Source organism: Staurois parvus, unplaced genomic scaffold (assembly GCF_062004578.1).
Source record: "Staurois parvus isolate SC_StPar_1 unplaced genomic scaffold, SC_StPar_1.0 ptg001493l, whole genome shotgun sequence".
NCBI lineage: Eukaryota > Metazoa > Chordata > Amphibia > Anura > Ranidae > Staurois > Staurois parvus.
The window spans coordinates 255227-270220 of record NW_028319289.1 but is presented as its reverse complement, the minus strand read 5'-3'; the positions used below and the strand labels follow the sequence as shown (position 1 = coordinate 270220).

Here is a 14994-nt window from a genome sequence, read left to right as displayed (position 1 = left end):
TTAAAAAATGTCATTTTTGCTGTCATTGCTGTTTCAATGCATTTCACATATATTTTGTCCCTGCTGCTTTGTCCTGTGCCCTGCCTGCATTTTGACTGTTCTTTCTGCCTGGAAACTTAGAAAAGTCCATGACGTCCAAAAAGCATCCCTTTACGTCAAAAGCAGTTTTAGAACAGCGATAGTAAATCAGAACCACTTGCACAATTGAGTGATAATGATTCGTGGGGAAATTCGTCATCAGACACTGAAAACGATTTTGCGACTTTGCTCAGCGATGTGCGAATTTGCCTCTGTATTTCAAATTTCAGTGTTTTTGGTTTGATTATAATATTGAATTAAATGTATTATTATTATATTATTATTTTTTATGATTATTTATTAAATTATAATTTATGATTTTGTGTTTCAAGTTTTATCATATCTGGAATGTTTACTAGACTCTTGTTCGTACAGATTTCAGTGAGTTATTCCTAAAAATTACAGCCTACAATAAAAAACTACATATTTCCATGCAAAAAAATGGTACCCCTTTGAGCACAAAAAATCGGAAAGAATCATACCGCCGAGGAGGTTAATGGGGAGTGGGGGACAAAACATCAAAGCGGAACTTCCCCTTTTGGGTGGAACTCCTCTTTAAAGGCTCGTTCACACCACGGTGTAGAGACATCAGTTTTTCTGCATGCGTTCTGCCAGGGCACAACAAAATCAATTGTTCTCTATGTGTCCTGTTCACACCACAATACTGGTATCACCTGCAGATTTTTTTCTGCGCAGGAATCTGCAACGTGTATAAAACTAATTGAAGCAAGCCTGAAACCCGATGTAAACTGATGTCTCTGCAAGTGAAATTTGTGCATCAGTTTTCATCAGTTTTTCTGCATGTATGGTGTGAACGAGGCCTTTTGCGACCATTGCACTGCTGCGTCTGTGAAGCTCACCTTTAGAGCATTATAAAGATCACTTTGTTTGATGATTGTTTTATATACAGTATGTGGTGGAGGTAATAAACACGTATAACCCAGAAGATGATGGTGAGGAGATCCAAAAGAAAACACAAAGCCTCCAGTGAACCATTGCAGAGCACAGAAGAGGCTTATTAGAACAGAAGGAATTCACATGTCTCATTCCATCATATATCCCAACAACACGGGATTACGGGCGTACCTCGGTTTACGAACGCCTCGGTTATCGTAATTTTTGGTTTGCGAATGAAAATCCATTTAAAATAATGCCTCGGTTTACACATTTTTTTCGCAATACGAAGCAAGTTTCCCCAGGATGCATTGCGCCTGGGAGGTTTATAGCGCCGGCCCCATGCCTTTAAAGTGCACTTTATAAAGAGTTTTGAACAGATAAGACTTTTTTCAACTTTTTTTTGTGACCTCCGGAATGAATTAATTGGTTTTCAATGCATTTACAGATTTTTTTCACAATACGAAGCAAGTTTGCCCAGGATGAATTGCGCCTGGGAGGTGTATAGCGCTGGCCCCATGCATGCTAGAGTCTGTGGGTAGCACATGGCGTTGAGTGTGGTGTTGGAGCGGTTTTTGCATTGCGTTTTGGAGCCATTCTGGAAATTTTTAATCATGTCCATGTACAGTATTTATGCATTAAAAGAGTTTTGAACAGATAAAATACTTTTTTTTTAAACTTTTTTCTGACCTCCGGAACGGATTAATTGGTTTTCAATGCATTCTTATGGGAAACCACGTTTTGATTTATGAATTTTTTGCAATAAATGTCACGGAGAATGCATTAAATTCGTAAACCGAGGTAAGCCTGAATTCCTCATTTCAGGACAGTGGGTGGAGGCATTAATACCTCAAAATGTGCTGCACCACTTAACAGAGCTTCACTTTTTTTGAGTTCAGTTCAAAGCAGTAAATGAACTTCAAAATAAGCCAACCCTGAGCTCTGTAGTTATATCCAATGTGGAGCAACTCATCCTCAATTTAAAAATGAAAGCAGTGGAGTCATCCAAGCCTGGTCTGTGCACTTTGCTCTCTCCCCTCTTCCTGGTGATCCTGTACTGTGTTTATATTGAAAGGCTAGCCGGCTGCCCAGACACTGCTAGTAAGGGGGAGCAAAATAAACCAAAATAAACCTGTTGAAAACAAAAGGGGTTTGGCTGTAAACTTTGAGCATTAATTTGGCCTCATACACACAGGATGTTAAAAAAACTCTCCTAGAAGCTGTCCTCCTGACAGCAGTATTTTTGCAGGAACAACTCCTGACGCTTGTAACAGTATCTAACGCTTTTACAAGCCTTTAGGTGCGTTTACAAGTGACAAGTGCTTGGGTGTTATTTCATTTCATGGGCCTGAATGATCATTTATTCTGTCCACTGAAATGAATTAACGCTCAAGTGGTAAATGAGCCTAGCGTTTAGACGCATTTAGACGCATTTAGCTACGGCAAGAGTTTTTTCTGCCAAAACGCTGCTGCTCCTGTATGCACTGGCCCTGGGTTTTTTTTCCTGCTGGTAAACACTACTGCTGTTAAAGCTTCTAAAAGTCTGTGTGCATGGACACATAGGATCAGGGGCGGACTGACCATTTGGAAACTCGGGCACTGCCTGAGGGCCCGGGGTCAGTAGGGGGCCCAATGAGATGCCCTTGGTACCTTTATCATAGGCTTTTTTGAGTTTGGGCAAGGACACAGGGGCTCCATGATCCCCTATTGCCCGGGGGCCCCATGAGTTGTCAGTCCACCCCTGCATAGGATAACATGGAGGGCCGTTTGGAAGCAGTAAAGAAAAATGCCTGTCGTCCCTAACAGTGGTTGCAAAAATGCCCTGTGTGCATGAGGCCTTACTCCACAGTGTCTGCAGCTATGGAGGCCAGTGATAGCCTGTATTACTTTTTCTACTGCTTGTTAGGAATATTTATTTATTTCAGGTACTTATATAACATCGTCAATTTACGCAGCGCTTTACATATATTATACATTCACATCAGCCCCTAACCCTCAAGGGGTGTACAATCTAAGGTCCTTAACTCACATTCATACATACACATACTAGGGACAATTTAGACAGGAGCCAATTTACCTACCAGCATGTCTTTGCAGTGTGGGAGGAAACTGGCGTACCTGGAGGAAACCCACACAGGCACACTCCAGGCAGGTGGTGCCGTGGTTGGGATTTGAACCAACGACCCTAGTACTGCCAGGTGGAAGTGCTAACCATTTAGCCACTGTGCTGCCTGTGTGGATAAATGTCCACAGTTCCAGTTTAGACAGTGTGTTGTAGAGCACCATGAAATTATGTAGAAGTTACTTTTTTACATTCATACTGCCATTGCTGAGTAGTCAGCAAGTAGTGAACTGCTACATTCGTGACAGAATGTAGTAGAATAATAAATATCACTTTGTTGGACATTGTACAATGTATCAGATGGAAGTAATGAGAAGCTGTAACCCAGAGAGTGAAGGTGGAGGGACTACTATGGTGATGGTGAGGAGGGACCATTATGGTGATGGTGAGGAGATACTATTACCGTGATGGTGGAGGAACTATTATGGTTATGGTGAGAAGGGACTGATTTGGTGAAGATGAGGAGGGACCATTTTGGTGGTGATGAGGAGAGACTATTACTGTGATGGTGGAGGGACTATTATGGTTATGGTGAGAAGGGACTGATTTGGTGATGATGAGGAGGGACCATTTTGGTGATGATGAGGAGAGTCTATTACTGTGATGGTGGAGGGACTAGTTTGGTGTTAATGAGGAGGGATTATTATGGTGAAGGTGGAGGAACTATTATGGTGATGGTGAGGAGGGACCATTATGGTGATGGTAAGGAGAGAATCTTACCATGGTGGTGAAGGGACTATTATGATTATGGGGAGAAAAGACTAATTTGGTAATTATGAGGAGGGACTATTATGGCGATGGTGAAAAGTAACTACAATGGTGATGGTGGAGGGACTTTTACGGTGATGGTGAAGGGACTATTACGGGAATGGTGGAAGGACTATTATGGTGAAGGTGAGAAGGAACTAAAGGAAACACAAATCCTCCAGTGAACCCTTGCAGAGTACAGCCTAGGTTTCTTAGATCAGAAGGACTTCACACATTTCGCTTCATCGTATATCCCGGCAATAAGTGGGTTACATTTATTGTTATTGGTTTTCGGTTGTAAAACATTTTGGTCATTTTTGGCTTCTGTAGATCTGATTAGATATGATTAGAAAGGGGCAGAGACACCTATGAGAGATGCTAGTCCCCAGCCTGTGCTAAAGTCCACCTATAAAGAAGAGAGCACACAGTCCTCCATCAGACAGAGCCGTCGCCATTTCTTCACTATGAATAAAATGTTAACCATTAAATTGAAAAAACTGCGCCTGATGAGTGAACAACATCCTCCTCTGAGCTTTGCTCTGAAACCTTCAGGGAAGAATCCAAGGTCCAGAATAATGACCACAGCAAAAGCAAGATCAAAGGATGTCATCATATGACACGATGTACATCTTCAGAATGAATACTGGAGACGGTATCAACCTCCGATTCTTGTGCTGAGCATCACCATCCACTAAATGAGAGAAATCAATGGCTGCTACATCTACAGGACATTGCTACTGTGTCTAAATTCAGAAATCGTCTCATTGTTCTTCTACATTTGTAAGATCCAATGAAGTTGTATTAAGCAGGCTTTTCGCAATGCTTATGGGTGGGGCTATAGTCCCATGATTCCTTTCCAGGATCTAGTTTGTAGGCGGATGTGGAATCTGGCAACACACTGGTTGAATGTGCACAGGCGAGATTCCGGACCAATCAGACAATAAAGGGAGAAGATAAATGGTCAACAGGCCATGATCCTGATATCTCGGTAAATGAGTTTCCTATCAGTAGCGTCTGATGTGTCGGGGGAAGATTTGATAGAAGACATTTTTCCTGGATGCACTAATCTGTTCTACAATCATTCTACGGCAGGGTCTCCATACTGTGTCGGCTTGTGGGAGATGATTCTTCCTGAAAAGGAGAAAATACATTAAAATGGTTTGGATTTCCCCTTTAAAACACCCACTGAAAATAAAACATTGATGAATTTTTAAGGACACGTTCGATGAGGTGCTGCAAAAATTATAATATTTGGATGCATCTATGGCTTTCATTGATCTCTGTGGTGGAGATGGAATGTAGATTGGCGGAGAGTGCACAGAGCTGCATTGAGCTGCACTGTGCGCTGATCTCCCTCCGGCGTTTACCTAAAGACGCCTGTTAACTGCTATATATCAGACCATAAATTGTTAGAGGTTACTGATAGGCTACAAACATTCAGAGAAGTCATTTCCAGCCAATCAGAAGCTGGAATGTCCTCCATGAGCTCCCAGACCTTTCCATTTTCATGTTAGTTGTGGTCATGTACATGCAGCAAGCTGCAGTGCAACAGATGCGCTGAGGGGAATTTGGACCCCCTTATCCCCCCCATTATTTACGCCCTTGGTTGTGTTATATGTTATGTGTCACATGTTCTGTTATATGTTACATACTGTGTTATATGTTACATGCATTTATAAGTGTTGCCATTGACGTCTATGAACTTGCCACTGAAATCAATGGAGCTGCATCAAAATGCATGTTGACCAGGGTTGGCGCACATCATGGTGCATGTACCTGCATTATGATGCGTCAATGTGTGTCATGACGCACATCTTAACACATGCGTTGACATGCATTTCCATAAAAAAATGCACAGATGTGACATTATGTGATATTTCTATACATGTATCTGTGTAATGTGGCGACAGGTCCACTTTAATAATACGGTTGTACTGTGTTTGCGCTGAGTCATTAGTGCGGGGGAGGCGCACAGCATCCTCGGCTGTGTCACTGAATTTTCTCTAGTGTCACAGACTTTGTTTTCCTCCGTAGACTTACTATGACAGCTCTCCGTCTGATGAGAAACATTATAAATAAAACAGATATTTATATTATACTGACATTATCTGCAAATCCCAAATATTTGATCAATGTTCCAATAGATCGTTCTGACATACTCAATCCCTCTATGTATTGTGTAAATGTATCAATAAAGTTCTGTCATAAAAAGTCATTCTGATTTCAAGTGCTTTTTGCGTTCCCTCCTCATCATGATGGAGCAGGTTTAAATCAGGAAAAAATACCTCTGGAAGAGCTCATTCCACTGTTCTGTGAGAAGATATTGTACCTGCACCGCACAGCCACCAACTGGCCCTTTAAAGTGAACCTGTCAGTGGCTTTACAAGTCTTCATTAATAATTCCCTGACATGTTGCAATATACAGAAAAAGGATAATTTTTCCAAAAAGTTACACCTTTTATCATTAAAAAGCCATCCTTGATCTTTGTCAGTTACTTTGCCTAGGCTGAGATTTATTGTCATCAGCCTGCTGTAGGCAGAAGGATGCATTTCCTCAGCCTCCCCTCCTCCAGTGATCAGACTGTACATTGTACCTTTGTAGCAAATCACAAGATGAGAAGCTGCAGCGTGGGCTGATCTGTGTCAGACATTTGAGAACACCAATAATTGCATAGGCACCGGGATTTACATTTTGTCATCTCTGAGCTGGTATTTCAGTCCCGGAAAAAGATGGTGACCCTGGATGATGCCTGAACAAATATGGTGCTGACCTTCTAGAGAGAAAATCAGATGAATGCATTTTTAGGGGGAGTAGTGTAATATCTGTGAGAGGTAATAAATACCTGGAAGTGTTCCACTGACACATTAATTAGCATTTTTGACTGAACATGAAAAATATATATATCTAATGACAGGGGCACATTAATAGTTGAAGGACATGAATAATGGAAGTCCAGTGGGTGGCAAAGAGTCTCTATAACATACATTTGTCAATAGAAGACTCCCTTATGATGGCTATGAAAAGTGGGTGGAGTTGGGAACACACAGCAATCATGGGCTCTGTGAAGTCAGGTGATTCTCAGTAAATCACATTCGTCTTTTGTTCTGCTGATGAGCTGCGAACCTTCTGCATGGGAGAATTGTAGCTCTGCCGGGAGATTCATATTTGGATGATGAAGTTCTGAATATTTCAGAGGGAGTGCGGGCAGGAGATGACAGACGGTGTGTGTGGGATCTGAGCTTCTATCGGGGACATTTTGTGCTGCAAGATTCAGAGACATCAACAAGTGAACGTCGGAAGAATGTGGCCTGAAAAACACAAGCTGGAGCCGATCCTCTGGGAGAATATTCCGAATGTATAAAGAGTAACAGAGCGACTAATGAGCGACTAATATGCAACTAATGAGAGAATAATGAGTGACTAATAAACGACCAATGGGCGACTAATGAACGACTAATAAGTGACTAATGAGCGAACAATGAATAATTAATGAGCAACCAATGAGCGACAAATAAGCAACCGAAGAGCAACTAATGAGCAATCAAAGAGCAACCAATGAGCAGCTAATGTATAATAATAATTACAAAGTTTCCCCCAGACTTCTGATCTACAAGTATGTGTATAGAAATGAGAATTTTATCTTCTCTCTAAACTAGGAAACCAATGAGCATAGGTGATGAGTGTCTGAGAACCAGCAGAGATCTACAGGTGAAACTCAAAAAATTAGAATATGGTGCAAAAGTTTATTTATTTCAGTGCAGCAACTTAAAAGGTGAAACTAATATATGAGATAGACTCATTACATGCAAAGCAAGATAGTTCAAGCCGTGATTTGTCATCATTGTGATGATTATGGCTTACAGCTCATGAAAACCCCAAATCCACAATCTCAGAAAATGAGAATATTACATGCAATCAATAAAACAAGGATTGTACATAGAACAATATCGGACCTCTGAAAAGTAGAAGCATGCATATGTACTCAGTACTTGGTTTGGGCCCCATTTGCAGCAATTACTGCCATGCGGTGTGGCATGGAAGCTATCAGCCTGTGGCACTGCTGAGGTGTTATGGAAGACCAGGATGCTTCAATAGCGGCCTTCAGCTCTTTTGCATTGTTCGGTCTCATGTCCCTCATCTTTCTCTTGGCAATGCCTCATAGATTCTCTATGGGGTTCAGGTCAGGCGAGTTTGCTGGCCAATCAAGCACAGTAATCCCACGGTCATTGAACAAGGTTTTGGTGCTTTTGGCAGTGTGGGCAGATTCCAAGTCCTGCACATGGGCTTCAAATGTCGTATTCCTCTTGTCAAGCAGCTCATGAACAACAAACAACGTCAGAAGCGTCTTACATGGGCTTAAGAAAAACAGACCTGGTCTGTTGCTCAGTGGTCCAAAGACCTCTTTTCTGATGAGAGCAACTTTTGCATCTCATTTGGAAACCAAGGACCCCGAGTATGGAGGAAGAATGGAGAGGCACAAGGACCCCGAGTATGGAGGAAGAATGGAGAGGCCCAAGGACCCCGAGTATGGAGGAAGAATGGAGAGGCCCAAGGACCCAGAGTATGGAGGAAGAATGGAGAGGCCCAAGGACCCCGAGTATGGAGGAAGAATGGAGAGGCCCAAGGACCCCGAGTATGGAGGGAGGATGGAGAGGCCCAAGGACCCCGAGTATGGAGGAAGAATGGAGAGGCCCAAGGACCCCGAGTATGGAGGAAGGATGGAGAGGCACACACTGCAAGATGCTTGAAGTCCAGTGTGAAGTTTCCACAGTCTGTGTTGATTTGGGGAGCCATGTCATCTGCTGGTGTTGGTCCACTGTGCTTCATTAAGTCCAGGGTCAACGCAGCCGTCTACCAGGAGATTTTGGAGCACTTCATGCTTCCTTCCGCAGACGAGCTTTATGGGGATGCTGACTTCATTCTCCAGCAGGACGTGGCTCCGCCCACACTGCCAAAAGCACCAAAACCTGGTTCAATGACCGTGGGATTACTGTGCTTGATTGGCCAGCAAACTCGCCTGACCTGAACCCCATAGAGAATCTATGGGGCATTGCCAAGAGAAAGATGAGAGACATGAGACCAAACAATGCGGAAGAGCTGAAGGGCGCTATTGAAGCATCCTGGTCTTCCATAACACCTCAGCAGTGCCACAGGCTGATAGCTTCCATGCCACACCGCATTGAGGCAGTAATTGCTGCAAAAGGGGCCCAAACCAAGTACTGAGTACATATGCATGCTTCTACTTTTCAGAGGTCCGATATTGTTCTATGTACAATCCTTGTTTTATTGATTGCATGTAATATTCAAATTTTCTGAGATTGTGGATTTGGGGTTTTCATTACCTGTAAGCCATAATCATCACAATGATGACAAATCACGGCTTGAACTATCTTGCTTTGCATGTAATGAGTCTCATATATTAGTTTCACCTTTTAAGTTGCTGCACTGAAATAAATGAACTTTTGCACGATATTCTAATTTTTCGAGTTTCACCTGTATATATGAGAAATTGAGAAATATTCCCATTGCATTGTGGGAATCAAGCTTTTCTTTTTCCTAGTACACATACCTGTAGATTGGAGGTCTGGGGGAAACTTTGTCATTATTATTATACATCTATATAGCTCAGACATATACCATAGTGCTGTACGGAGAACAGTGAGCCAGTCACCTCAGTCTCTGCACCAGAGGAGCTTACACTCTAATGTCCCCCCCACAGTCACACACTATTATTATTATACATTTATATAGCTGACATATACCACAGGGCTGTACAGAGAACACTGAACTAGTCACTCTGTACCAGAGGAACTTACGCTCTAATGTCCCCCCCAGTCATACACTATTATTATGCATTTATATAGCTCTGACATATACCACAGGGCTGTACAGAGTACACTGAGCCAGTCACATCAGTCTCTGAAACATAGGAGCTTACACTCTAATGCCCCCTCTGCCCACAGTCACACACTATTATTATACATTTATATAGATCTGACATATACTGCAGGGCTGTACAGAGAACACTGAACTAAGTCACTCTGCACCAGAGGAGCTTACACTCTAATGCCCCCCCACAGTCACACACTATTATTATATATTTATATAGCTCTGACATATACCCCAGTGCTGTACAGAAAACACTGAGCCAGTCACATCAGTCTCTGCACCTGAGGAGCTTACACTCTAATGTCCCCCCACAGTCACCCAAGATATTAATGGAAAAGGTATAATAGAAAATAACAATAAGAATTGTAGTGGCCACTGGTCATACTGGCCTTGAGAACGTACCGCACCTAAAATCAGTATTAAAGTGTAATTAAAGGCAGTTTTTAGTTTTGGATATAGTGGAGATGGATTAGAACCCCTGTCATGTTTTATCGCTGCCTGTGCCCTGTTAGGGAGACTCACCCTCTCTATCTATCCTGTTTATCATTATCATTAAAAGTGAAAGTAAAAGAAAACCCCAAATTTTGGGGTTGTCCCCAGAAAAGGAAAAATCTTCCAAAAGGAACACTAGCTCTGATGACCTGGGGGTCCCCAAGGAATTCCCTTAATTTGCAGGCTATGGGACAGGAAGTGAAGGGAAATCTCCCCAATGGGACACAGATGGCAAAATAAATCTGACGGGTAAAACCCTCCCTTACTCTATCCAAAATGAAAAAAAAAGTTTTACCTATAGTTCTACTTTTATACACAGTTGAACTGCAAATCTGTGGACCATTTTATGAGCATATATAACTCTGAACAGACAGTCTTGTGATTTACATTTTGCACACATGTACAGGTGACACACAAGGTTTCTAATGATTTAGTTTCCTTGTTCAGCAGTGCAGCTTCCTGTGTCACTCTTTGGGCTTCAGTAAATCTTCTCCTCCGTCCAATGAGTAGGGAGCTGAGACAGGAAACAACAGACGTGTAAATCTCAGGACTGGCCGGACAGAATCACAAATCCACTGAAGATCAGAAAAGGTGAATCTATATGCTTTTAGAATTTATAGTCTGGAGTTCCTCGTTAACCTGTTCTTATGAAGACAGGAAGGCTCCTAATCTCCTCCTGATAATGCTCATTGTCTGCCTGTCATGTTGATGCTCTGATTTTACTTGGCACAGAATGTATTGAAGTCACAGACAGCCAGGCATTTGGCATTTTCAGAAGAAGGTTAGAAAACGTGGATTGTGCATTTCCCTTGTCATGTACAGGATTATCACATAATTCAATACCAACCATTATCCTAAGTGCTTCCGGGTCTGCTTATCGACTCCGACCACGACGTTATTAAAATTTCCACCTGAAATGTAGAGAGGTCAGAGGTCAGCTGCTTCACATAACGTGTAATAAAACAATATAACACTGTTACCATACATTCATATAGCTCTGACATATACCACAGTGCTGTACAGAGAACACTGAGCCGGTCACATCACTCTGCACTAGAAGAGCTTACACTTGAATACCCCCCCCCCCCACAGTCACACACTATTATTATTATACATTTATACAACTCTGACATATACCACAGGGCTGTACAGAGAACACTGAGCCAATCAAATCGGTCTCTGCAGCAGAGGAGCTTACACTTGAATCTCTCCCTCACAGTCACTCACTATTATTATACATTTATATAGCTCTGACATAAACCGCAGTGCTGTACAGAGAACACTGAGCCTTTCACATTACTCTCCGCACCAGAAGAGCTTACAATTGAATACCCCACCCCCCCACAGTCACACACTATTATTATTATTATACATTTATATAGCTCTGACATATACCGCAGTGCCGTACAGAGAACACTAAGCCGGTCACATAGGCCTCTGCACCGGAAAGGCTTACAGTCTAATGTCTCACCACAGTCCCTTTGTACAGCTCAGTCTGAAGATTCAATCAAAGAAAGACAGTCTGAAAGCAAACAGCTTCTGGTGTGCTCTCCTTGGAGACCTGAGTGGTTTATGAATCCTGCAACATAGATGTGCCCTACATCAAACATTTCTTTGCAAAACAAAGATTATATACTGTATGTAGTATTTATCTCTATATATCAGGGGTCTCCAAACTACGGCCCGCGGGCCACATCCAACCCACTACATGTTTATCCGGCCCACTGCAAGTGTCCATAAAAATACCCCGGATGGCTGACAGTGGATGCGCTGGCTTGTGTATCATAATATGGATACTGATACATCCACTGCCAGCAAACTGGCCATAACCCCCACCCCATTCCTCCTGATTGGAACTTCTGGATGTAAAGAGGGACTCTGATGGGCATTCCTGGATGTAAGGAAGGGCTAAAATGGGCACTCTTGCATGTAAGGAGAGGGGGGCTCTGATGGGCACTCCTGGATATAAGGGGGGACGCTAATGGACACTTCTGGATATATGGGGGGACTCTGATGGGCACTCCTGGATGTAAGGGGGGACTCTGATGGGCACTTCTGGATATTATGGGGGACTCTTTGCAAAACCATTTTTACAAATATTTGTAAAATCAACAAAATGGCCCTCATAATGAAAGGTTTGGAGACCCAATTTATATAATGTTTGTTGTGGAACGAAAGGTTTGTTGTAGGGCGCATCCATGGTGCAGGATACACAAAAGCACAAGAAAAGGTGAATGGAGCGAGCGTGGCACATAGGGACTTATTGGTGTTATAAGTCCATAAATTCCATGTATGAAAGGAATAAACAGAAACTCTACAGCACACTAACAGCAGCTCCCCATAGACTGAAGCAAACCCTGTAGAAAATACAAAGAAACACAGGAGGTGCCATACTAAGTGTAACAGCAATATAATGGATTTATTGCACAGCCAATTGGCAATGTACATCAAAATGAAGCAAACAGTCATATCTGTGTATGAGGCTGGGGTGGCAGGATCTCCTGGGATCATTATGTATGCTGCCACTGGTATGTCCAGGCAGAGAAGCAATGGCAAGTGGCTGTAATCAGCATGGAACACAGATGCAGAGGTGATGTCAGGAGGAAGTCTGGAAGCCGCTGGCCAAATAGGCAACATGTTTCAGAGCATCCACCTCTTTATGAAACCTAGGCAGCGGCTTCTGGAGAGCACACCAGAATCTGTTTACTTTCAGACTGTCTCTCTCTGAAATATATATATATATATATATATATATATATATATATATATATCTGTGTGTTAAACATTAGGTTCTCCTGTTCAGGGACAGGTAAGACAGCTGGGTGTGATGATGTCATCACTGACCCCATTTTTATCTTACATGGAGTTGTCAGATTTCTATGGGGTTGTCAAGAAAGGCCTGCTCATAGTGCAGGTGAAGTGCCGTTGGCGCCAAAAGGGCTATTTAAACTGGCCGCAGTAGTTGTCCCATTGCCGTATGGTCTTTTCCCTGCTCATGTTCCCTGATTTCCTGTGATTGTCTCCTGATACTGAACCAGCTTGTTCCTGACCTCCGCTTGACTGCTACCTGCCCTGACCTCTGGCTTTCCTTGGATTATCCTTCTGTCTCCGCTCCTGTCTGATTGATCCTCCATTGCTGACTTGGCCTGTGACCCGACTACTCTTCCTCCTGCCGCTTTAAGCCTGATCTGCCTGACCAATACCAAACCCGGCTCGTCTGACCCTGGATCCTCAGCACGCTGCTCTCGGGTATCCATCCATCCAGCACGGCTGCATCAGAACCCTGCTCCCTGCCTATAACTCATCAGCTTACCAGCTATTACTGGACTGATCACAGGCACTCATACCCCACCGTGCCCCTGTGACCACTGTCTCACCATCAGTGGTCCTTGAGCTGGAGTTGTACGGGAGGCCTGCCTCTTCACGTCAGGCTCACTATCCAGGTACGTGACAGGACTTCCCTGACAACCAGGGTGAACATGGACTGTGACTTGAACTTTGCAACTGAAGATCTGTGCATGGGGAGGGGGGCTTACAGAGGTTGGTATGAAGGACACCACCGTACTCCTATCCCGAGAAGTGACTTACCATGATATTCTTTGGGATATTTCAGCCTCAGGTTTCTCCCATCTGGAATAAAATACACAAAAGAGGAAATCTTTGTCAGATCTGCAGAGGATTGGGACAGCGTCCTGGGAAGTTGTAGTGTGAGGAATTTTGGGAATTTCACTCACCTGAGTTTCCTCTTTGCTTGATGCACTGCCCTCGATTTGGGATGCCCTCTGCTGGGCTGCCAGGGTTAATTATGTGACATTCATATCCTGTAGGGCAGTGGAGAGGCTCGTCCCCATCTTCAGTGGTGCTGCAGGCTTCAGCTGTCAGTGGAAACACAAAGACTGCAAGGGGACTGAACCCTTAGGACTGGCAACAGGTACTACACTCACTGAAAGTCTGACACTTAGTGGCCAAGAAGTAGCACTACACTCATGAAAAGTCTGACACCTTGTGGCCAGGAAGGAATACTAAATGCAGTAAACATCTGAAATCTAGTGGCTGTGATGAAGTACTACACTCAGGAAAAGTGACATCTAGTGGCGGTGATGAACCTTGCCCTAAAAGGCGCAGTGCAGAAAAAGTTTTTGAAACAGTGACCATGAGCATTTTTCACACTTGGTATCCCACCCCCATGTGCTACTAAGAGCACCCCTGAGGTGACCACTCCGCGGACTCTGCTTCCCCAGCCCCTGGTCAGACAAGGTAGATCCAATCGAAGGAACTGGGCTCCTCCGGTCTTCCTGGGGGAATTACTCCCGGGCCCCAACTGCCTGTGGGCACCACAGTTTCTGTTCCAGCCAGTACTAGCCATCAGAGCCCCTATCATGCCAGCAGGGGTAGTATACAGTCAACCATCCTCGCCAAGAAGCAAGAATGACAGTGGAGCGCCCCTACTGGACACTGATAAGAACAGATACTACTCTTGATCTTAACCAAAAAGCGAGACACAAGTACACTTAGCCAAAAAGCCCTTTTTTGTTTTTCTTTACATTATTTTTTTTTGGGGGGGGGGGGGGGTTTCCCCAGATGCCATACGCCTTTCATTCTTGTTCTGATCCCATTGCAAAGGACCATGGTCACCCTAATTTGCATACTCCTTTGTGCTTGGCTCACCCTCAAGTAGTGTGGGATTAGTCAAATATATGCAAATTTGTCTGACACATTTCTCACCCAGAGAACCCCTACTTTTTCCCAGATGCCCGCTCAGTTTGTTGGT

At 43.4% G+C, this 14994-nt stretch overlaps 1 protein-coding gene across 1 annotated transcript in view; it reads right to left on the bottom strand.

Annotated features, from left to right (window-relative positions):
* Positions 1 to 2871: 2871 nt before the first annotated feature.
* WFDC1 (WAP four-disulfide core domain 1) overlaps positions 2872 to 14994 on the bottom strand; it is a 35141-nt gene continuing 23018 nt past the window's right edge. Inside the window, exons 4-7 of the mRNA XM_089662583.1 lie at positions 13958 to 14098; positions 13812 to 13853; positions 11071 to 11134; positions 2872 to 4972 (exon numbers count right to left, since the gene is read on the bottom strand). Coding sequence (XP_089518709.1) covers positions 11073 to 11134; positions 13812 to 13853; positions 13958 to 14098 — 245 coding nt within the window. The 3' untranslated portion in view covers positions 2872 to 4972; positions 11071 to 11072. The remainder of the gene's footprint in view (positions 4973 to 11070; positions 11135 to 13811; positions 13854 to 13957; positions 14099 to 14994) is intronic.